Genomic DNA, 25,000 nt, shown 5'->3' with positions numbered 1-25,000 from the left:
GCATGTCCTCTTCTCTGTTTTGCATGGTGGATACATGTGATGGAGTGGTTGTCCCTCACAGCTTGCCGTAGCCAGTTGACCCATGCTTGCCTGAATAAAGCAATACAATACCATACAATCCAGTGTAAATAACAAGAATAACAAATTACGCTTTGGTCTCATTTCAGGAAGACATGAAGGATAAAGAAGAAACCGAAGGATACAGTACAGGTACAAACAAGCCAATTGTATATTTTGATCTACGTCTATGGTATTCCTAGAACTGGCACTTCCACTATATGTAACTCTATGTCCATTCTCTCTCTGTCCCTGGGTCGATGTCTCTCGCCCAGGCTTGGAAGACGATCAGTCTCCTATGGAGAGGGATCAGGTGGCTGGCCGGGGCAGTGCTGGCGGCTTGGCTGGGGTTGACCGCGTGCCCCCCTCCCAGGGAGGGGGCGGAGGGCTGGGGCTGCAGGCCAGAGGGCCAGGATCAGCCGCTGAAGCCCTGTCAGAGCCGGGCCCCCGGCCTGCGCCCAGGTTAGCCTGCTCGCTGTGCAAGCGGCTGTTCAGCAGCCTGGAGCATCTCCGGGAGCACGAGTACCGCCACGCCCTGTCTCTCATGGCCATGTCGCTGGACTGGCCTAACATGCAGGGCACGCACGGCCACGCCGGCCCCCCCGGCTGCCAGCTGCCCTCCTCTCTGCCCCAGCCTCTCTTACTCCACCACCACCACCGCCGCCACGACCACGACCACGACCACGACCACGAAATCGACCACCACCACCACCACCACCAGGCTCTCCGCCCACCCGGCGCGGCACAGCACCCGGCGACGCCCACCGCCACTGCCCGCTACTTCTGCGCCCAGTGCCCCGCCAGCTTCACGCTCAAGTCCAACGCCGACCGCCACGAGAAGACCATCCACTTCAAGAAGAAGCTGATGCAGTGCATGTACTGCCTGAAGCACTTCCGGGACCGCACCGACCTGCACCGCCATCTGTCCTCGGTGCACTCCAAGGAGCGCGGACACACCTGCCCAGCCTGCGCCAAGGCTTTTAGCACCCAGAAGAACCTGGCCACGCACGTCAAGGTGTGCTGCCAGGTGGGGCTCATGCCAGGACCCTTTCAGGACCAGCCGGGCTGGTACTGAAGAGACAAAGAGAGTGGGAGAGCGAGAGAGACTGTGAGGGAGAGAGAGAGATGGAGGCTTTTACAAGGAACGTGTCTCAGGGAAAAGGGGTTACAGACCCCCTACTGTGTGGAGCCTCAGAGAATTCCTGTTTGGATTGAGAGGACCTAATAGGATTGAAGGCACAGAACCAGCGTCCGGGTTCTGATATGCGCAGGAGCATTTCGATGCGCGTCATAGTCTGTGGACCAATGGCATGGTTAGATACAGTGTATAGTATATATTATTATGTGTGTGGCTACTTCTTCTTTGAAAAACCAAATAATAAACAAAAATACAAAAATACAAATGTATGCCCGTATCCCATTTGTTGGAAAGTTCTCCCCTCCTCCTTTTTCAGCACAGGTATCAGGTACAGTACGATGATGTTTTTACCGAATGCCGTCCATTACGTTGAATGCTTCTACCGGTCACCCGACTGTGTGCAACACAGGAGGGCCTCGCTCAAATATTCTTAACTCTCCTAAACTCAACACTTGAAACTTACTAAATGAATGAAAGAGTCTGCCTCGACACTACTGGTGGAGAGCTGTCAGGCGTTCCTGCGGCCCCACCGCTCACACAACAGCACCACCCTCAGGAAGTCAGCAGCATTGCCCTGCTGTATGAGGGCCATAAACTACCATAAATTCCAACGGCCAAACCCTGATTTTGGCATTGTAGATGACAGTAGGCAGAGCGGCATTCAAAAAGAAAAACGGAACACGCCCAACGCGCAGGATGGGCTCAGGAGGAAGCGTTAGTGTTTGTAGTCTGTAGTTCCCCTCGCCCTCCTACCTACTGCACGTGTCTTTAGAACGTTACAGATGGGAGAACGACACAAAGCCGGCCAACAGAATAGAAACAGCCATACTGCATGGGGGGTTGGGGAGCCATGCTCTCTGTGCCTTGCTCTCTGACCCACATCTGCTGAGTCCTGCTCATACGACGCATTTGCTAAAGCGGGACAGTAATTGGCTCTCCTTGACCCTTGACCTCGGAGCTAAAGTGGCAGCAGTGGGGGAAAATGGACCAGTATGAGTCCTATTGTAGCGAGGAGCCATGAAAGGAGTGGGAATTAATTAAGAGTCTGTTTGCGCTGAGAATGAATGAAGAACAGTCGCTCGTGAACCAGAGGATGTACCCTCTTTTAATGGGAGATTGCCCCCACAGACACTGATGTCCCAATAGATACCATGGGACATCTTTGATCTGTGTGTCATTGTGTGTCCTCATAATGTCCATATCGCTCACATAACCGTTTCCTTTATTTGCTTAGAAAGGGTTTGCCGATGTGTTTGTGATTTGCGTGTCGGAAACAGAAGTGAAGACCTGTTTAGAGAAACCGCTCCAGTGTTAATCTGTGAGAAAAAGAAATCTGATCCAAAACTAGGAACTAACAAGGAGCTCAGTCGATTCTGGGTTAGGGTCATGTTTGTGAAACGGCAAATTATTTACATTCTATTGAAGTATTTTTCCCGTATTCATTTTTTGGGTAAATATTAAATGAAACAACTATTTTGCAGTTGCTTTTGTGTATTTCCTCTTTGTTCACAGAGACATCCTCTCTTAATCAAAGCAGCTCCTTTGCATAGCTTTTAATATTATTAAATTGGGACGGAGGCTGAATCAAACGATTCCGCTGTTTTTTTTCTTTCCCATCCAGGAACTTGTCGAGCGCGTGCTAATAATCCCATTCTTCCATTTCCCAGTTGAATCCAAAGTGCGATCATAACCTTCAATGCATTTCTTGTTCTCCATGTATCTGCATGTCTTCTTCTTTCTGATTAATTATCCTGTCTACAGTCCCAAAAAAAAAGCAGTGTCTATTTAAAGACAGAGGTAAATATAACACATCTTAGTCCGACCTCAAAGCCCCTCTCTGTGCTCCCTCCCTACCTTGCTACGGTAGCAGTAGTGCGTGTTGTCCTTGTGAAATATAAAGACAGTGCTGTGTTCCTTTAAATGTTTACACGCACAAACACATGCTGCTCACACACACACACACACACACACACACACACACACACACACACACACACACACACACACACACACACACACACACACACACACACACACACACACACACACACACACACACACACACACACACACACACACACACACCAGTACTCTACTTCCATCCCCTTTATGTAGCCCACTGCCATTTATGTCTAGACATTGAGATTATTGGCAATGTACGCAAACGCACAGTATAAGGTTAGGACATGATATTAGCTGTGTTTCCCTTGTTTTGCTTCAGTATTTCCTTTTGCCACCCCGCTGTTGTGTTGATGTTCATACATTTCCTTTACCTTTCCTGCAATCCCCCACCCCCTCCCCCCCCCCCCTTTGTCTTTGTATGCAGGGGGGGAAAAACTGTTGTCAGGGCAACTAAACCTTCTGTTATAAGTATGGCCATGGGAACTGATGAGGCTGTTACACTATACTGTCAATTTAAATGCAGCAGGAACACTTCAGCATTTTATTTAAATGCAAGGATTTTGATTAATTGCTAACCGGTTGTTTCTTCCCTCCCTCCCCCCACACCCACTCCCTTTCCCAATTCTCTCTCTCTCTCTCTCTCTCTCTCTCTCTCTCTCTCTCTCTCTCTCTCTCTCTCTCTCTCTCTCTCTCTCTGCTCCTCTCTCTCTTTCTGCCTCTCTCTCGCTGTCTCTCTCTCCGCCAACAGTGAACGACTTCACGGTGATCCGCAAGAAGTTCAAGTGCCCCTACTGCAGCTTCTCGGCCATGCACCAGTGCATCCTGAAGAGGCACATGCGCTCCCACACCGGGGAGAGACCCTACCCCTGTGAGATCTGTGGCAAGAAGTTCACCAGGCGGGAGCACATGAAACGACACACACTGGTAAGCACGCTGGAGTTCTCCTGTGTACCAGCAGAGGGCAGCAGATCACTCAGGACGTGTGCTTTACTATTGAAGGGCTTGGTGTTCATTTCAGTTCGATCATACTTATATAAGATGTGATGCATCCGCGAGGTGAATAGGTCATATCACAGGGGGAATAGTTTGCTCTCGGCTGACCTTATTTGATAGGATGGGAACTGTGCTAAGGTTAAATAAACACGACTGCGACTTTCCATATTATAAGTAAAAATATATCGCTTGTTAGTTGTCATCAACCACACCTAAAGCTTACATGGCGTAAGTCACAAACATTACATTTTGGTGAAAAAATAACCAATACCAAAGAAATAACAAGTGAAATGAGTTTTGCGTACTTTGAATGAAAAAGTCCAAGCATGTTGTGGGGGTTTCTGAACGACCTGTGCTGCTCCACGTGCTCCAACGCCCCCTCTTCCTCCTCCCCCTCCTCCCCCTTCGTTGCCCCAACAGGTCCACAGCAAGGACAAGAAGTACGTGTGCAAAGTCTGCAGCCGGGTGTTCATGTCGGCCGCCAGCGTGGGCATCAAGCACGGCTCCCGCCGCCACGGCGTCTGTGCCGACTGCTCCGGCAGGGGCATGGCGGCGCTGCTGGACCACCGCCACCACCACCACCACCACCACCACGGGGGAGAGGAGGAGGAGGAGGCCGGCGCCGGGGACATCTCCCCAGAGGAGGAGCTCTACCCCGGCGACCACCACCGCTTCCACGACGACCAGGCCAACGAGTGCGACGGCGACGGCGACGAGGAGATGATGGCGGAGGGCGAGATGGAGGCGGAGATGGAGGGCGAGATGGCGGGGGAGGGCGAAGGGGAGGGCGAAGGGGAGGGGGAGGGGGAGGGGGAGGAGATGGCGCCAGCGGCGGGGAGGGGCAAGTGGAAGGACTCGGGGATGGCGCGGCAGGCGGCAGAGGAGGACAATGAGAAGGAGGAGAGCGACTCGTCTGCGCCGGAGGGCGAGACGCGCAACGGCAGCGAGAAGGACTTCGGCTGGATCTCCTAGGGGCCTCTCCAGACGCCGCCGCCACTGATTGGCCCCTTTCACCGACCGCAGTTGAAGTGATCGCTGCTGCCGTGACCTCTTGAGGCCCAGATCTCTGGCCTCTTTGTGGCCTCCTCAGGTCGGACAGCGGTCAGGGAATGTGTAGAGCGATGCGCAACGACCATCTGATACCGTTGTGGGTGACACAGTCAAGCACACACACACACACACACACACACGCACGCACGCACCCACACACTCAGACACAGAGACACGTGCACACATGTACTTACATGCACTCGACACACACAGCAACACAACATAGCAACCTTGAGCTAGGGATGTGACGGCCATATTGGAAGGAGAGGGACTGACGATGGCTTTCGGGACAGACTTCTCCTGCTTACCTCCTTATCCTCTTCTGATGCAGTGTTCCTTTTGTCTACTATGGTTTCACTTTCCTTTTCCTCCGTGTTCCAAGGGGATCAAGCCAGAGTACCATCGTTTTGTACTCTACTGTTTGTGAGAAATTTGGAAATATGTAATAGACTCGTCCAAGGACCTGGCTGGACCACAGCTTTTTTTGCTGGTTTGCTGTCACAATCACCATGGAAACCAAGGATTGGAAGACAAGACGTTGGTGCCGGTGGGCGTGCAGAGAAAGAGAGAGAGAGAGAGAGAGAGAGAGAGAGAGAGAGAGAGAGAGAGAGAGAGAGAGAGAGAGAGAGAGAGAGAGAGAGAGAGAGAGAGAGAGAGAGAGAGAGAGAGACAGAGAGAGAGAGAGAGAGAGAGAGAGCAAGAGAGAGGAAGAGCGTCTGGATGCTATCAGCTTCCAACTTTTTCTTTCTGTTTTTCAGATGGAACCATGGGGTGGAGTGTGGGTGGGGTATGGGGGGGGGGGTACTGGGTAGGGGATGGGGGTGTCTGTTTAAGTTAAGGGACTCTACTTTTGAATCTATTGCAACGCTGCGTGCGTCATGGCGAAATGCCCGATGCTACATCTTCTTTCCAATGCATAGCCCAACTGCCACAGACTTGCACTTTAACCACAGTTAAGGCTCCTCCCCCTGCCCCCCCCCCCCCCCCCCGCCCCCCCTTAACCCCCTTAACCCACGGTTTACAATTTTTGGATCCAATCTTTACTTAAACCTAGACAACCTGGTGACCACACCTACCTTTTAGGAGGATACCTTACGTCCTCTTGACTGTTATCATGACGTGTGACAAAATCAACCTTGGATCTTGCAGAATGCAGTTTGCTGTTCATATAGCCTATGCCTTTTAAGTGATGGACCTGAATCTTTTGTTTGATGTTTCCACACATTTCTAGCGACCAATGTTACAAGAAGATACGGGAGGGGTGTGACGGATGTACATACATTTCTTTTTTCTTTTTGGTTTGGGGAGGTTTAACGGAGGGAGAGAATGAGAGAAGGAGTGTGTGAGAGAGAGAGAGAGAGAGAGAGAGAGAGAGAGAGAGAGAGAGAGAGAGAGAGAGAGAGAGAGAGAGAGAGAGAGAGTGATCTTCAAGCTCTATGCAGCAACAAACGTTGCATGATCTAGCTATTATCTAACAACAGGAACCCTTCATTCGAGATAACATATCAAGTCAATAATACATAGAATCCAACATAATCCTATACAACTGCAACTCTACCCTCAACTACTCTGTCTCTCTGTCTCCGTCTCTCTCTCTTTCTGTCTCTCTGTCTCTCTCTTTCTCTGCCTCCCTCTGTCTCTCTCTCTCTGTATCTCTCTGTGTGTCTCTCTCTCGCTTTTTCTCTCTCTCTCTCTCTCTCTCTCTCTCTCTCTCTCTCTCTCTCTCTCTCTCTCTCTCTCTCTCCCTGTCTCTCTCATTCTCTCTGAGGCCTGTCTGGAGGAGGTCAGGTTGTGTGTATGGATTGGGAAGCAGAGTCTCTGATGTCAAAAAGAGGACCTGATTTTCTTCCTTAACCACATTGCCCTCTGGTCAGTTTTATCATTTCAATTTAAAAAGTGGAATATGCAGTTTTTTTCTCCCAATTTCCTTGGACCTTGGACACCCTTTACTGAGATTTTGTATGTATAAAAAAAAGAGGTAGACATTTTGGCAAAAAATCTCCATCATGTTTGATCTTAGTGAATTGTGTAAAGTTAATTTGCTCTTGTATTATTAGTTTCTTTGGTTTAATCGCTATTTATTGATAAATGTTTTACTCAAGTCAAACATGTGACTCCCTGCTTTGGTAGTCACTGTGTCTGCGTGGGGTGAAACAGAAGGAGAGATTGTGGGTGAGGTTTGGCTGGATGTTGTTTGTCAAATAAGTGTTAAAGTCACTATTGATTTCCTAATGAATCTTTTTTTTGTTTTTTTTGGCAAGAGATTGATTATGACAATTCAAAAATAGGGCGGTCGATATGATATTAAAACTATCAGAACTTTGATTACTGTTGTTGCTGTTGTTGCTGTTTATATAATTAATGATTATGATTGAAGTGCTGGATGCTAAGCTTTATCGTGTGTTCTTTTTGATATTTTCTATCTTGTATAAGAATAAAGAGCTTTTATACTTTGCCTTGTTGTGGACAGCAAGCCATAGGGCTTTTATCAACCTTTTATTGTGCCAGTTTGACGCTTTTTCAGTCGTAATTGCATATTTTCTACCGAGGGAAATAATTTGAATTTTCAAAGGTATCTGTTCGATATTGATTATCATACATTGAGAAACGCGCTTTTGCATCGAAGATGTACTCTAATTGATCAACATCAAACCAAAAACAATCAAGTACCTTGTATACATGAAGTGCTTTTGTTTCAGTGTGTGCTTATCTGCGCGTGTGAGCGTGTATGTTTGTGCGTGTATGTATGTATGTGTGTGCAGGTAATTTTTTGAATTAATTATTGTGGTTAATAGCTTTTTGTCATTTGTTTTGAGGTTTTAATTTGAAATATGTCACCATTTGTAACAGTTTATAAAGTGCACGTTATTGTATTACTGTGTGTGTTATGAAGCGCTGCGGTTGAACAGACCTGCTATTTTATGAAGACTGCATCCTAAAAACCTAAAATGCGATTTCACAGACCCTAGATGTTTCATCATTGCGTAACACCTCAAATGGAACAAATTCAGGAAGCACTGACTGAAGGCGTAGAAATACAGCACTCAGATAACACGCCCATCACTGGATCGACATGCTCTGGGTCCTAGTGTTGCATACACTTCGAGTTCTGGCACATGGACATTCAGGGGCCATGTGATGCATCCGTGGTCCCTCAGTGGAACCGTGTGTGTGTTGTGAACACGTTAGTGGCCACCAGGCCACTCTCACAGTCACTGTCACAACGAGACACTTTGTTCTTCTTGCCTGACGACAGCCCTTATTCAAGTGTTTTTTTATGTCGGTTATTTATTGTGGTGACGCTTGGCCCATTGACAGAATACTGCTAGTTTTATAGGGAAGAAGCCAACCAATGGGTAGGATGTTTTTTTCTGAATGTTTGACAGTAAGATTTGGGATCCGAGAGTCCGTGACCAATCCCGCGTCCCGTGGTGCTGTGTGTTCATGTAACCCCCCCCCCCCCCCACCCAACACCACCACCACCACCCCATCCCGAACCCCCTGTGTCATCCTCCTCACTGCCTTTACTGTACGTCCTCTTCCTCATGCTGGGTTGTAACTTCAGGAAAATGTTCACCATCAACCCCCCCCCCCCCCCCCCCCTCCTTCTCCCTGGCCCCCTCCCTTCCTCCCCAAACAATATGTGCCTCAATGACATCTCACCTACATCTGGTCTGTGTGTGAGCGCGAGAGTGAGAGAGAGATAGAGAGAGAGGGTGTGTGTGTGTGTGTGTGTTTGTGCTTGTGTGCATCCATATATAAATTAATATTTGGTTATCGATGGATGGAAAGAAGAGATTATTGGGATGAAACGATGAATCCGATCAAAGATGCAAACTTCTGGAGGAAAGACTGTTGTTGTTGTTGTTGTTGTTGTTGTTGTTGTTGTTATTGTAGAGAGAGAGAGAGAGAGAAAAATAGAAAAAAATAAGGGACCGGCTCGTTTTTTTTATTTAGTTTCTTCCTATCTGGTGTTTTGATGACACTCTGTGCCCTTTATTCTGTGCTCTTAACTGCATGCCTGTGTTCATTTCGTCATACCAAAGCGCAATTTTTTCAGTCATCCGCAGACAACTACAACTATATTATTCCACACAATGCCAAACTGGAACTGTTTGCTTTTTTTAAAATCTCTGCAGACTATGGGTATTAAATAGACATTGTGTAATTTTTTTTGCAATCCCTGATTTTGCCTTTATCGCTTACCACGTGCAAATCATGAAGCCATAGATATGGGTATATCTATATTATACTATATTTCAAATCTGATCTTTTTTCGTTTGTTATTTCAGATTATCTTCTTCTTTTAAGAGTGATGTGTGTATACCTTCATATATATGAATTTATATTACTATTATATATTATTTATTTTCTTGGGTTTGGCGGTGTGTCTTTTATTTGTAAAGGGTCACATTCGCAGCCCAAGGTATTTTTTTTGGTTTGGAATAATATTGTTCAATATTGACACTGAATTTATATCGATAATGGACATTAACCTGTGTTTGTAACAAAATGTGTTAAATAATTACAAAAAAACTACAAAAAACACTGTCCCATTTTTACACTTGTTTTGTTTTTTTGGGCAGAATAATTGCTCCATGTGCAAATATTTTTTTGGGTTGCGAATACTAATCACTTAAAAAAATATTTCTACGGTCAACCACAAGCCTTCTGTTGTCGGTGTTGGCTTGGACCCTCAGAGGTCTCTCAAGCCTGTTTTGAACTTCATGTGTGGTGGACAAGTTAGCTTGACTTTTATTTGCAAAAAACCAATCAGTCTCAATAAATTTTGAAATTGCTGCTGTAAAGAAGTTACCATGTGTGGCGTCCATTTTATGATCCTTAAGTTGCCTAAGTTATAATAGGGGATGTGAAATATCCTTGAAAAAAATGGAATAAATAAAAAATATGAGTATAAATTATCCATTCATTAATTTATATTAAATTCAAGTTAGTACACTGACACTAATTATTCTTCCAATCCAATGACATATTCCTATTCAGAAATATACCCGTTTGGGATGAATAAAGTACAACTCATCATATTTCTTTTCTCCACTGATATATAATTTTCTCAGTATAGTTACACATAAATATATATGCTGTTCAGCGTCACTAAATATGAAATAAACACAACCAAAAGGCACCCACTTCATCCATTCACGTTTTTATTTTCTCTCCATGACATTTTACATAACATCACATCGATCACATGGCCAGCATCATCATCACATGTCCATATAAGGTCATCCATCTTCCCAAGCACTTCTCACAGGCCTGCCATTCACACTATCCTTGAGGGCATCATTCCTAAGAAAATGCTTCCTGTGTGTATGCATGTGTTTATGTGTGTGTGTATGTATGGGGGCTGTGGAGTGGATAGCCCCCCCCAGCGGTCGCGGCCTAATGCTGAAGCTGTGTGTATTTCCCTCTCTGTCTCCCATAGCATAGCATCACGGAGCCACGAAGCATGGTGAATGGAAAACGGGGATCATTTTATATGATCAACGGCTGATTGCTGCTGTAAAGGCAAGCGTGGACACACGCAGAACACAAGCAAACACACACATTAAAAACCTTCAGTGTTATCTCTTAAAAGAATAAAGAAAAAAAAGTATGGAGGGAAAAAAAAATGATAAAGAAAATAACATAAACAAGCGAGGCTAAACATGCATGATAACAATTTTGCATGTCAATCAATCAATCAATCAATGAGAAGCAAAGGCTTTCACAACAGCCGCTAACAGGGCTCAGTATGGACACGGCAAGCAGAGATAGAAATCAACAGAAGACAGCGTGACATAGACGACGTACGCAAACAAACAAACAGAAATGCAAAATAGGGGATTGTGGAGCTCAGCAGTGGAGTGGAAGCAAGAGGCGGGCGGCGGAGCTGCCTTTGTTGATCCCTGTCGCTCTGAAAGGGCGCCGGTTGGCGTACACAACGACAGAACCTTGACACTCAGGAGAGCAACATCCACTTCTCTTAACTTATCTTAGCTCGTATTTGGGAAAAGAGAAAGCTTTTTTTCTTTTTGTTTTTCAATGATGCACATTTCAAGGGTATAATTAGCTTAATTAACTGTATAGACACATGGATGGGGGGTAGGGGGGTAGCGGTGAAGCAGCACAGGACAGGAGGCAAACGACGGAACAGGGGAGTAAATGTACAGGGTCTAGAAATGTAGTGAAGAAGATCACAGGAGACATTAACACGTAGGATTCGGTCGTAGACACAATACGGATGACGGCCGAGGCTTTGCTGTCTGCTGGAATGTGCGAGGCAGGACAGATATTCACACCCGGTCTAAACCACTGTCCTCAAGACAGACCCCAGAAGGCCAAAACATGAACCTGCCTGGCATAAACTTTGACACGAAAAAAGCACAAGTAACACCGACTACAATAACGGAAAATAATACAAATATGACATATCTGACATTTGGCATGGAAAAGGCATGACGATTATCTGCAGGAGCCATAAGCCATGAGCTCAGGTTAGTTGTTCAATTTTTTTTAAACCATATCATTGCACAAAGTAGGATTTGAAGCTGAATACTGCATTGTTGTGTGTGTGTGTATGTTGATTACGAAATGTGGCGGTGGGTCTCTTGCTGGTGTGTGTGTGATTTGATAGTAAAGTCAGGAAGCGCTACAGGTTCATGATAACAGAAGCCAGCATAATAACAAGGGAAATAAACACACAATCTTTTCTTTTTTACGCTTTACATTCAACCGGTTGTTGTCTTCTCCCACTTGCCTCTAAGCTACAATTTACATTTGCGTCTTTACAAGTTTACTATAGCTTGGAAATTGCCTTAAAATACACACACAGAGGAAAATTTTCTATGCGACTAACTTATGCTGTAAAACAGTTTGTTTTAATTTAACAGATATAACATCACAGATAAAAAGTAAGAAAACAAGCCATCACGGATGTGTCTATATGATGTGTTTATATAGGAAAGCCCTGCAACTACAAATCCATCTAACAACATAATAATCTATAATAGTCTATATCCCACTACTCTTTACCTGCCAGTGCCCAATTCCCCCAGGCCCACTCATTCAGAGTTGAAACTTGTTCCCTGTTCTGGCATCTCCACGCCACCTCCAAGTTCCACCTCTGACCTCCAACATGATGTGAGTTTCAAACTGGCACTGCTCCCACTCGCCCAAACGTTTAGGTTCAGCGTTTAATTCGGTCGTTCGTCACTTTTGTGGTTCTATTCTCAAGAACAAACTATTTTTTGTCTTACCCCAGAGTTCTCTCTGACCAAGCGTTCCTAAGCACACCTGAGGACGAAAGCACCCGGACCGGTGGACTGTGGCGGCCATTTTAGTGCAATTCACTCAAAAAGAAAACGATGGTAGGCAGAGACCATGGACCTGAAACAGTTTGCACGCGTGCGAACGTCCGATAAAAGCACCGATCTCTGCAACTGCTGATGGAAAAAATTGTAAAGTGCTTTTCAACTGGCGATGGAGAGAGAGACAGAAAGAGAACCTCGGTCGGCCATTCTAGAGAACCTCAGGAACACCAACACCAATGAACAACAACGGGAGGGACACTGGGACACTGGTCGCCAAACACTGCACCAACCACCACAGCTAGACTCACTCCAAGCAGAATAGAGGCTAGGGGAAGATATTACTTATTTTACAGGAGGGAGTCAAAGGGTCTTCTTCAGGAGACTCCCGGCATTTACAGAGCACCTATCATGATGTACTACCGAGTGACGCCGATTGCTTCCCACTGCTGCCACTCTGACTCTCCTGCTCGTACCACACCCAACAGGCACACACCCACAACACTTTAATCAGCATCTTATCCACCAAACTAGGTTCTGTCGAAAACCATCCTCAGCACAGAGTGCAACACAGGGTAAAACACATCACCCCGACACCCCCTCCCTCCCGCATCCCTGAAGCCCCATCAGGCAGTGATTTACCCCCCCCCCCCCCCCCCCCCCCCCCCCAACATTTCCCGATAGAACTAAACAAAAACAAATGAAAAAAGAAATTCCATTTTACTTCAAAATGTTTTTATAAAATTCCCATGTATAAAAACATGACTTTGCGCAGTGCAAGTTAGTGCAATTTTATTAGGTACATATACACACCTTTCCTTTTTCTATGTTCTTGTCATTGGCACTTTGTGAATTTGACCGGAATATACCTGTAGACTGTTTTCACACTAAGATAGCGAGCAGAACCTAGCTTATCTGAGATTCCACTGGGATTTATTCTTTACAGGCAAATAAACTTTTTTTTATTTTCAAGGAAAAAAAGCCCAAAATGTAAATAAAACGTTGGTTTACCAAACAAGAAAAGACTGGTATTTGTTAAAGTCTAACTATATACGCCAGTTTGTGACCACTATTAGCATCCAAGCTAACGAGGCGCGTGTCTTCCCTTGGGATGTATTGGAAGGGTTGACAAGTCACCAATGATGCTGCGCTGGACACATTTCGCTTGCAGCGCAGGCGTCCCTATGGCAACAGAGAGGTTATATTGCCAAGCCAAATCGTTCTGCAGTCATATGTTTATCTTTTACAAAAGTTAACAAATAGGAAGAAACAGGCACTCTGTATTTTTTTGTTTGTGTGTGTGTATGTGTGCATGTATGTGTGTCCGTCTGTTTGTTTGTTTGAGTGTGTGCGTGCACCTGTGTATTTATGCGGCACAAGTAATGCGGCATGACTTTCAGTCACATCAATATTGAAAGCTATTCGAGTTGAGAGGCAACTTATTATTGAGTAAAATGCATTGTGTAACCTGACTATTATCCACTAGAGGGCAGTGATTACTGTAACAGGACAGAACGACTTGATTTTCTTGATACATTTGTAGGACAGGAATGCTTTCAAGCTCACAATATAAAACGAAATGCCTCAGGGAAAGGTGATTGTGTGACCGTAACTGCCATAATTATGTTGCTAAAATCCTCCATCCATCCTAATTCTGAAAGACAGTTACAATTCTTGTTCGGTCCAATCGTGGTTATTTTAATACATGATGAGTGCCCTATAATGGCTTTGTGCCATCATAATGTGTCATACGCTGAAGGCCCTACACGCCTTAAACATGTTTGAATGTGAGCTGTTGGATCTATCAGCAATTAGTCAGTGATTCGGGGGAGATCGACCTGATAGCAAGTTTGCTGTGTGAGTTACACACACGCAAACACACACATACACACACACACACACACACACACACACACACACACATACACACAAAATCAAACACACGCACGCAGGCGCACGCCTCTGAAGACTTGTTTAAACACTAACGAATCAACTCAAAGCAAGAGACAATATCACGTATTGCAATCCTACAGATTGCACAGTGCAACCACCAGTTACCACGGCAACTAGTTGCAGAAAATAAGAAGGTTGAGATCCACTCTTCCGGGAGTATGCTGTGGTTACAGTGATACTGAGAGAAGACATAATTCTTCAAGGTGCATATCTAGGTTACAGCTACGAAATAAAAAGTGGATAGTCTTAAACATGTTTGATTAGAAACGAAAAACGAAAGAGAAACTTTTTGTACCACTTTGTGTGAGCGTTTTTTTTGTTGTCTTTTTTTTTTTTTACGTGCATTTATGCAAATGACAGATGTACAACGCGCAGAACTTTTGATTGTTTCCTATACAGGAAGCACATATCTCACATTATGGAGTCAGACATAAATAATGTCAGACGGTGGAAGTTGAAGATAGTTGTTTTTTCTACTGTTAATGCTTATTCCAAAAAAATAAAAGAGGGGAAGTAGAGGTTCTTAGCCGTGTTTTCTGCCTATTTACAGATGGGCATTGAAATTGAACTGGCTGTAACAAGATTTTGATTAATGATTGCCTTTGGTAGATCTGCTGTCAAATAAACAGACAAACAGACAAACGTATATCCTCAAAGATGCTGATGGAGCAAAGTGGGTTTAACCCCACAAGATTTTCTACACCCCAACCCCACCTTAACAGTAGCTTAAACACGATCCTGGTGATCACATGAATATATGAAAAAAAGCTTATCTTTAAGTCTTCAAACTGTCATGAATCAAGGCCAGCAGATTACAAATCTCTCAGTTCTGAAAAAACATACATTAGGTTTTTTTAGTTTTTTTCTTGAGCGCGTGTTAACCCACCAGTTGTAATTCCGTTGGTTTTGTTGTTGTGTTTGAAGCCAGCGCAGTGGGTAGACAAAAGCTGTAGGGAAGCAGTGCTGAGAGCTTCATAGTCAAGTCATTTCTCTTTTTCCACCACCCCCATATCCTCGTTGGAGGAGTCCGCCTCACTGTGGCTCTGGATCATGGAGGAGACCATCTCGATGAAGCAAGGGGGGTGGCCTTTTAGTCGGTGAATCTCTGGCAGGCTTTTTTCCAGCGGCAGGCTGTGCACCACATGTCACGCTTCTCCATGCCATACACCTTCCTGCACTTCTTCGCCTCCCCTCGGGGTCTCCTTGGCAACAACAGAGAAGGCAAGGTAAGCCCACTCACTTAAGAACACATGTGAACAGCTGCACACGCATGCACATGATGCACACACACACACACACACACACACACACACACACACACACACACACACACACACACACACACACGCACACACACACACACACACACACCCACAGGCAACCACACACAAATGCACAACCACACACACACACACACACACACACACACGCACACACACACACACACACACACACACACACACACACACACACACACACACACACACACACACACACACACACACACACACACACACACACACACACACACACACGCACTAGGGCCCGACCGATTTATCGGCCTGCCGATTTAATCGGCCGATTATAGCCTTTTTGAAAATAATCGGCATCGGCCAAAAAGACGCCGATTACAACCTATTTTTTTTATTTATTTTTTTTTTTTATAAATGTTATTGCGCTTAGTATCCTGCAGATTGCGCTCCTACTCGCCTGGCTAACTAACAACTTTAGCTGGAGTAAAAAAGAGGAGATTGAATTTTACCGTACAACATGAAAGCACGCTTGCTCAGGCAGCTGCGCGCTCACCTCACCAATGTACACAAGACGCGTTGTTTGAGCATGTTGTGCCTGTTTTTCTTTAGGTCCCAGGCCATGTTAATTTGTTATACTGTAGACTCTAACGGTGAGACCATACTGCTCAGCACGCACGTGTTAGTCACTGCTCACGAGCGCAGCACATTGGGAGTTAGTTATTTATTTTACATTTTACATTACACTCATTTTTGACTGTAAATGTATTCTAAAACACTCAAAGGTTCTGCATTCAATTGACATATTCGTCAAAAGTGTTTAAAGTATATTTAAGGTATCAAAAACTACGTTTTATATATATATATATATATATATATATTTTTTTTTTTTAATCGGCCGATTAAATCGTAATCGTAATTTCTCTCGGAAAATAATCGGCATCGGCATCGGCACTCAAAAATCAATATCGGTCGGGCCCTAACACGCACACACACACACACACACACACACACACACACACATGCACAACCACACACACATGACACACACAGAAAGAGCAGTGCAGAGAGTTGTCAGTAGGTGTGTGTACCTGGTTCCCAGGGCTGTTTTGGGTGCCGGTGTTGTCAGAGCGTGGGTCTTGTTGACAGTGGTGTTGGCGCCGGGCACAGCTTGCCTACGCTCCCCTGTGCTCACAGCCCGGACATGACTTAATGGACCCTGGACGTTTCAAGAGAGGTCACATTGAGTCATGGTCATTCACAGCCCACCCAGGGAGTGCAAGGAAACAGTATGCGGTATACAAACTCTGTACGCTGCACACAACAAGAGGTTTCATACACGACGGGCCGATAGATTCAATGGGGGGATGAAGCAGGAAAGAAGCAGAGCAAAAAGCAGGGTTAGAGAACGCAACCAACCAAGAGCTGTAAGCAGGATATTAGAGGAAACACAGGACAGAGAAGCAACTGTCGAGTGAAGATGACAGTGCCATAAATAAAGAGAGAGGGGGGAGAATGTGTGTGTGTGTGAGAGAGAGAGAGAGAGAGAGAGAGAGAGAGAGAGAGAGAGAGAGAGAGAGAGAGAGAGAGAGAGAGAGAGAGAGAGAGAGAGAGAGAGAGAGTGAGAGAGAGCAAGCCGGACTCACCGGAAGCAGGCCTTTAAAAGCAACGGGTGGGGGCAGCCATGAAACACTGGTGCTGTTCCCAGTGTCAGCGCTGCTGCCCGGGCCAGCCAGCTCTGAAGCCACTGGGACACTGACCAAGGCATTGGCCTGGAGGAATGGATGGAAATGCCGACACACACAAACAAACAGAACCGCAGACACAAACACATACACATGCAGCCACAGACAAACACACACATTCAGATGTGCATTCACACGCACACATGGACGGTAACACACACACAGACGACAAGCAGACAAATAGAGACACACACACACACGGCCGGGTGAGGTTAGGCATTAGCGATGGGTGAGTGAAATGGGAGAAATGGATATGAGAGCGAGGTTGAAATAGAGTAGAAGGGACCATTTGAATCAGCAGAAGAGGGGTTTCAGAGTAGACGGTTCATTATTGTTGCGTAGGCGTGTGTGTGTTTATATGTGTGTGTTAAGAATGGCGTATCTATACTACCAAAGCATGAGGGCAGATAGCAAGCAGAACAAAAGAGTCTGTTCACTGTGTTTGGTTTCTGAGAGACTGGTGGATGATGATTCATCACTTCACAATGCTAATACCAAAAAGAGACGTTCCTCCCACAATCCTACACTAAACATAGATAACACGCTACACACAAAAAAACAGTCAAACAATGAGGCACAAATCTTATCTGAAGTCATACGCGCGTTCTACCTGGTAGGCGTGGTCAGTGCGGATGTGGCAGAGCGTGGAGGGGGCCGATTGGCTGAGCAGGCTGGGGGCGTCGCCGGGGACCCCCTTCACGCAGATGTGCTCGGAGCGGGGGATGTGGGCTAGTGCAGGCGGGAAGACGGGCGGAGGTCCGGCCGTGGTGGGCGAGGTGGGGGTGAGGCTGGACAGGCCCTCCGATAGGCTGTCCATGTTGACCTCGATCTCCGTGTAGTAGAAGTCCTCTTCGCCATCGCTGTAGTCCGAGTCGCTCATCTGCCTGCAGGAGGGACTCCGTGTCAGTGGGATCGAATGCGACGCCCTATCTGGTCGTTGAGACAGACAGGGTGCGAACTACGGGGGGGCCAGGGGGGTCTCAGCCCCCCTTAATGAGACATGAGGTCCCCTGAAAACATGACTTTTGAAATTTTGGGGGGGGTCTCTAAAATATTGGCAAAATGTTGTTTTTTCCCATGCATTTCCTTTTTGTTTTTGTATTGCATAATCATGGATCAAGTGTAAAATGTGGCTATTTTTAATGTATGATTTGCGCATGAGGGTGATTCATCATCTTCATAAAGATACTGGCCTGCATGCAATTATTGTCCTCACCATTGAAGCGTGGGGGCGCTATGTCCTAAACGTCACTTTAAATCAGACATCGGAGAGCCGCTGGACCCGCGCAATTTCGTATTACATGTTTTGCATGTTTTGCATGTCTAGAAGAAAACAGGGGAACCTACTCGCAAATTTCGGATTTACAAAGAAATCGAAGACGAATGAATCTTAGGCTAGCTTGGGGACAACCGACACCACCACCGCTGCACTTAAGGGGACTGCTGCCGGTGAAAGCCCGCCAACAGCTGACAGCTCAGGGTGCACTCACACTAGGCCATCTGGCCGTGGCCGTTGGCCGTTTTCACACCTAGCCGTGCTCAACTGGCCCCATTGTTCTCTGGCCTGCACTCACACTTGGCCATCTGGCCGTGGCCGTTGGCCGTCGCAACTGTGGCCTGGCCACGGTAGGCTCTTGTACACACGTCATCACGTCGTAAGTAACACGTCATCACCAAGCGTCCGCTGCATGGACCATAATAAAGTCTGCCGCCAGTCAGAGTTTTAACAACAATGGACAACAACACAGAGAACACAGTTCGCACTTTGCTGAGTCTGTTGCTTATCGTCTGCCCAAATGGCTAACAGACACTCGACTCCTCTATGGGACCAACGTGAACCAACAGTTGAACCGCTTGACGCCATGTTTACCATTTAATGGGAAAGAAGGCTCGTCGCCTTTATTATGTCCATGGTCGTCGCATGGACTATACGTCATCCAGCTCAGGTTGCGTAGCCGTGCGTGTGCGCGTGTCGGCTCATTAGCATCTGTACCGTGGCGGCCCGTACGGTAGCAGCACACCTCTCCCAAGTGGCCAAGTTGGCCTGGCCTGCCCAGACTGGCCACACTCACACTGGCAGATTTGAGCACGGTGTGAAGGTGTGAAAACGGCCATGGCCACGGCCAGATGGCCTAGTGTGAGTGCACCCTAAGAGGCCGCTGATGACGGTGACTCCATACATTGCCTGGCCCACCACTAGTGACATATCTCTCCGCTGAAGTTTCAATGAGAGGCCCTGTAGCTCACGGAGTATGTCTTTCATGCAAGCCAGATCCATTCATATATATTAATATTTCTATGAAAATACAGCATTTTTTCTCAATAGCGCCCAGGTCATGTGACCTTATGACTCCAAATCAGTGGTGGATCACATTACTAAACAGGCTGATTAAGACACACCTCATTCTATTAGCTTTGAATGATCCTTATAATAATAAATAACAAATAAGTCAATATAAATTATTATAGTTATATAGTTATTGAACAGCTACTTTAAAAGGATTTAAACTGAAACTGCCTATCAGCTTTTTATAGGCATATTGCTTATCTGAATCAATGGTCTATCTATTTATCTATCCCTTTCACTTGAAATATCCGGAAAATTGTATAACTCATTACAACGTAAATTGTTTGGGTGGTGCTGTTATATATTTCTGACAGCAGGGGGCAGTAAGAGCATCCTCTGATCATTATTTGCAGGCATCTCTCTTCTGCTTAAAGCTATGGTGGGCAACTTATAACAGCAAAAATTTTCTTCATATTAGTTTAAATTCTCCATACATCAATATCAATCAATCAAATGCTCTTGAGAAAAAGAAAATCTGGTATCTATGGCTGTCACACCTGTAATAATAAGAAAGTCCAATGCTTTGATTCGGCCCAATGTAATGATGGGAAGGCCTCCATCGGTATGTCTACATACCTACGCCTCTACCGGCACACCGTCTGCCATCAGTGCATTACTGCGCATGACTGTTGTCTTCCACGAGGCTAGACAGACCTATGGCTAAAGCTAGCAAGCTAGTCGCACGTTTTGGGGAGTGGCTTTGGATGGAGGCCAGAAGGGAGGCCTCAGATGTTTTCGGTTGGATACTTTCGAAAAACGAGTGACATAAGTCATCCAGACATAATACCAACACGTGTTCACTGCTTCTTAGCACGAGACCCACAGTAAAGTAGCAATCAACAACACCTGTGTATTTTGCATGGAGAGACAACATTTGAGATGAGGCAAAGCTGATTGTGGTGCAGACGTGTACTCAAGAAAAAGAGCACTCAAGCAAACCATGAAGGAATACACAAATATTTTAATAGGAGATTTGTTGAATAAATATTATATATTATGTTTATGTGTATTTTGGCAACTTTTTGGAGCAGGATATATCACTGGATACAAAATAATCTATCCTCTTCTATCATACTGTTTAGATTTGACCATCTTTTCGTGACTCTTTCCAATCCAACCCCACCTGCACACACCGATGCGCAACCCCCCCCCCCCCCCCCCGGGGGCCGGCGTCATGGAACCTTACCCCAGGTGAATGGTGCGGACGTGTCTCTGGATTCCTGAGGAAGTGCTCAGGACCTTCTCACAGTTCTTCCACAGGCACTTGAACATCACCTTCATGGAGTTCTGAAGCACAGAGGGACAGCACAGGCCTGGGGTTACACACACAAGACTCTGCAGTGGCCACTGTTACTGGTCAACAGCCTCCACCGCTCAGCCAGGCCAAACATTTAGATATGTTGCAGATTGTTTCCGGTTGATATATATATATCAGGTTTATACAGAGTGCATACATGGTTTACATAAAGGGTAAATATTTGTACATTCAAGGGGTTTCAGAGTGGGGTTCAGAGTGTATATTTAGTATTTATATAGATAGCGGGGGGGATCGTTGGTTGACCAGGGACCACACAACTACGAAACATTAGAGAGGAATTAGACCAGCAGGGCTTTAAAAATAGAAACCTGATATCAGTCTGCTGAAAGCTCATACAGAGACTGAGAGAGGGAGGCAGGGAAGGAGAAGAGATAGTGAGAGAGCAAGAGATGGAGAAAGAGAGGGATAGAGAGGGATAGAGGGAGAGAGGGAGAGAGAGAGAGGGAGAGAGGGAGAGAGAGAGAGAATGAGAGAGAGAGGGGTGGATAGAGGGAGAGAGGGAGAGAGAGAGGGAGAGAGAGAGAGAGGGAGAGAGAGAGAGAAGGAGAGAGGGAGAGAGAATGAGGAAATTCTACACTCCGCTCTTCACCTCACGGCCGTCTCATGTGCGTTGACAGACGCATGGCAGAGTATCAGTGCTGTGACGGCCTCTGCCACGCACCCACGCACACACCCACGGCTCCAATGTCAGAATCGCACAGCAAGACGCTGCAGAGCACTCGCTGCAGACACGGCTGTTTTAACCCCATATCTACCGGCACTGCCTTCAGGAAACACACACACACACACGCCCGCGCACACACGCAGGCACGCACACACACACTCGCATGCACGCACGCACACAGACATAAACACAGACACACACACACACACGCACACACACATACAAACACACACGCACACCATGGCCTCCTCATGATTTCATCTCTACAAGATCACTGATGAATGCTGTCTTAGCTTACATCAAATATTTCTAATACTATGTTATTATCTTTTTTCATCTTCTTCATTAAAACAACAAAATCCTCCCTCCAACCATTCCTTGCCTCACATATTTCCTTCTGTTCTTTTTCTTTCTGGGCTTATGTGTGTGTGTGTTGTTCTTTGTGTGTGTGTGTGTGTGTGTGTGTGTGTGTGTGTGTGTGTGTGTGTGTGTGTGTGTGTGTGTGTGTGTGTGTGTGTGTGTGTGTGTGTGTGTGTGCGGTTCTGTGTGTGTGTGGTTCTGTGTATGTTTGTGTGCATGTGCGTGTGTGTGTGCTTTTGTGTGTGTGTGTGTGTGTGTTTGTTTGTGTGTGGTTCTGTGCATGTGTGTGTGTGTGTATTTGTGTGTTTGTGTGCATGTGTGTATTCGTGTTTGTGTGTGTGTGTGTGTGTGTGTGTGTGTGTGTGGGAGGGGTGGTTTGCTTCTACTCCGACACTACTTTTCCAGAAAATGGTATCTGGGGCTGGCAGCCGTCCGGGCGCAGGCAGGCAGCAACCCGCTCCAGCACTAATGAAAGACAGTGGGTGTGGATTCCCATTACCTTTCATCTGTCTCCAGCCAATAGAGGTTGAGGGGTAGAGAGAGGGGAGATGAGGTGGAGAGGTGGAAAGAGAGAGAGAGAGAGAGAGAGAGAGAGAGAGAGAGAGAGAGAGAGAGAGAGAGAGAGAGAGAGAGAGAGAGAGAGAGAGAGAGAGAGAGAGAGAGAGAGAGAGAGAGAGAGATATGAAAGAGTGTGACCAAGAAAGGGAGAGAGCAAGAGAGAGCAAGGGAGGCCGAGAGCAAGAGAGAGTGATACACAGAGTAAAAGAGAGCGTGAAACAGCTTTTTATCCCTGACTATAGTCAACCCTCTCCTGCATTAATCTAGTAGGCTCTCTCTGTCAGGGCTGATCTCTCCTTCTCTCTCTTACTCTCTCTCTCTTGTGTAAGGGCACCATGTAAACTAGTGAGTATTAGAGCAGTTTAAATTGTGCCGTTGATATAAACTTTGTTAGAAGCCCAGTTCCCCACTCCACCACAAAGCTCCAGTATTTAAAAAAAAAAAAAACATTACGAGGAAACTTTAATCCAAAACAATCAGGGAGCTCTTAGAAGGCAAGCTTTATTTTCCCGCCTCTCGATGAAGTTTCAGTAAAGGCTGACGATTACTCCCGCTTATTAATCCTCTTATAAGTCCTCAGCCACTGACACAATCACACCGCCTTCCTCCCAAAATGCACAGCAGCTAATTGGGGGCTTAGGACTCACAGGGTGCCGACCGCTGCGCGAAGTTAGCCCCAAAGAAAAGGTTGTTAGCATGCGTTAGCTCGCCCGTGCCACACATGTGTACTCCACGGTTGAACTTTACCATTCAATTTCATGTCATTTCCTGTGTGCTTATCTGCTGATACGATGCTAGCCAGCTAACGGTAGAGGGCCCCGGGGGACTGCCGGTGCATGCTGGGTAATACGCTTCTGCCGGCACCACCACACGAGCGAGATGAGAGATCACACACTCCCTGCCGCGGCGGAGCCATGCTCTCGTCGGCCTGTCTGTTTGTGAGCCAGCGCAGTGTAGCAAGCTAGCCTGTGTTGCGCGCCCCTGCCTCCAGCATCCTCTCTCACCGTCTACCTTACCCACTCATCTCTGCATGCACACACACACACACACACACACACACACACACACACACACACACACACACACACACACACACACACACACACACACACACACACACACACACACACACACACACACACACACACACACACACACATCTACGCAGACGCCCCCCCCACACACATACACACACACACATACAGATTTATGTTCCTCTGTTCCTTCAGTCCCGGGTGGATGGGTATCCCCCCGGTTCTGTTCTCATCTAAACCCTCTCAGTTTCCTCCTCAAGTGATGATCGCAAGCAGAGCAGAAAGACTCTTGATACCTAAAACCAGCCTGACTTGGCCGACAGCTGTGTGGTTAGCAGGAGGAGTGGAGCAGAGATAAAAGGAGAGGGAGGATGAGGAAGGGAGAGAACGTCCATCCATCACTTCTTGGGACACAAAGGATGCAGGATGGGGTGTGTGTGTGCGTGAAGATCTTGAAACACGCTGGGATCACGATTCATGAATGTTATCCCGGGACTTTCCCGATGGGAAAAGGAAAAGTTAAAAGGAATAGAGTGTATCTTATTTCTTTTTGTAAATATTTTATGTACAGGAGACTGAAGAGTGAAAGGAAAGAGGGTTGAAGATAAGAGGGAAAGATGTGTAGAATTAGGACCACAGGTGGGAATCAAGCCCGGGTCGCTACAAGCCAAAAGGCCTTCATGGGGGGGGGGGGGGGGGGGGGGGGGGTTCACTTGAAACACTTTTAGGGAAAAATTGAAGATGACATTTTCAATCAATTAATCAATGGTCTCACGAAATTGACCGTATTAGAGTACTTAGAATATCCTGATGTACACAGCAAGGTGCGTTCAGGGCTATGTTTCCCTGTTTACCTTTCGCTTCCGGGGTATGGGGTCCTCGAACAGGAAGTGCGTGCTTTCTGGCCCGTCCTCGTTGACGTCTTCTCCCTGGGAGGAGAGCAGGAAGCTCTTGTTGGCATCGTTAGAGAGCGGAGGTGACGGCGTGGAAGGCACCGACTGGTCGCTGGCGTCCCAGCTCCAGTTGCCACTGGTGGAGCTGCTGTAGCTCGCAGACAGCGCCTCCTTCCAGGCCGGCTCAGGTACTGCAGCTGGAAGATATGCACACATGGTGGACTGTGGTTTCGGAGCAAGCATGGGGAGAATTGGCCGTGCTCAGTAATTATACATGCAGAGCGAGCATCAAAAGAGAAATAATGTTGAGCCACTGGAAAATGTACAAAACTTTGCAAAATTATCACGTTTCAGATCTTCTTTCGAAAAAGAAATTGAAAACATTCAAAGGCAGATGCCCACTGCATATTTTCCAAAAAAAGTGTTGA

At 46.3% G+C, this 25,000-nt stretch overlaps 2 protein-coding genes across 4 annotated transcripts in view; one reads left to right on the top strand and one right to left on the bottom strand.

Annotated features, from left to right (window-relative positions):
* zbtb46 (zinc finger and BTB domain containing 46) overlaps positions 1-5,905 on the top strand; it is a 19,874-nt gene extending 13,969 nt beyond the window's left edge. Inside the window, exons 3-4 of the mRNA XM_056604901.1 lie at positions 3,846-4,021; positions 4,511-5,905. Of these exons, the coding sequence (XP_056460876.1) occupies positions 3,846-4,021; positions 4,511-5,062 (728 nt within the window). The 3' untranslated portion in view covers positions 5,063-5,905. The remainder of the gene's footprint in view (positions 1-3,845; positions 4,022-4,510) is intronic.
* Positions 5,906-13,123: 7,218 nt separating this feature from the next.
* slc2a4rg (SLC2A4 regulator) overlaps positions 13,124-25,000 on the bottom strand; it is a 36,463-nt gene continuing 24,586 nt past the window's right edge. Inside the window, exons 4-9 of one of the 3 annotated variants that reach the window (XM_056589860.1) lie at positions 24,534-24,769; positions 20,932-21,032; positions 18,009-18,282; positions 17,300-17,425; positions 16,745-16,872; positions 13,124-15,602 (exon numbers count right to left, since the gene is read on the bottom strand). In XM_056589860.1, coding sequence (XP_056445835.1) covers positions 15,494-15,602; positions 16,745-16,872; positions 17,300-17,425; positions 18,009-18,282; positions 20,932-21,032; positions 24,534-24,769 — 974 coding nt within the window. In that variant the 3' untranslated portion in view covers positions 13,124-15,493. Of the gene's footprint in view, positions 15,606-16,744; positions 16,873-17,299; positions 17,426-18,008; positions 18,283-20,931; positions 21,033-24,533; positions 24,770-25,000 lie in introns of all 3 variants that reach the window. The other 2 variants (XM_056589850.1, XM_056589870.1) reach the window with 2 other exon arrangements.

The sequence above is a fragment of the Gadus chalcogrammus genome, chromosome 1 (assembly GCF_026213295.1).
Source record: "Gadus chalcogrammus isolate NIFS_2021 chromosome 1, NIFS_Gcha_1.0, whole genome shotgun sequence".
In the NCBI taxonomy this organism is placed as follows: Eukaryota; Metazoa; Chordata; class Actinopteri; order Gadiformes; family Gadidae; genus Gadus; species Gadus chalcogrammus.
Note: the sequence above shows the minus strand (reverse complement) of the source record. Positions and strands in the feature narration are given on the sequence as shown.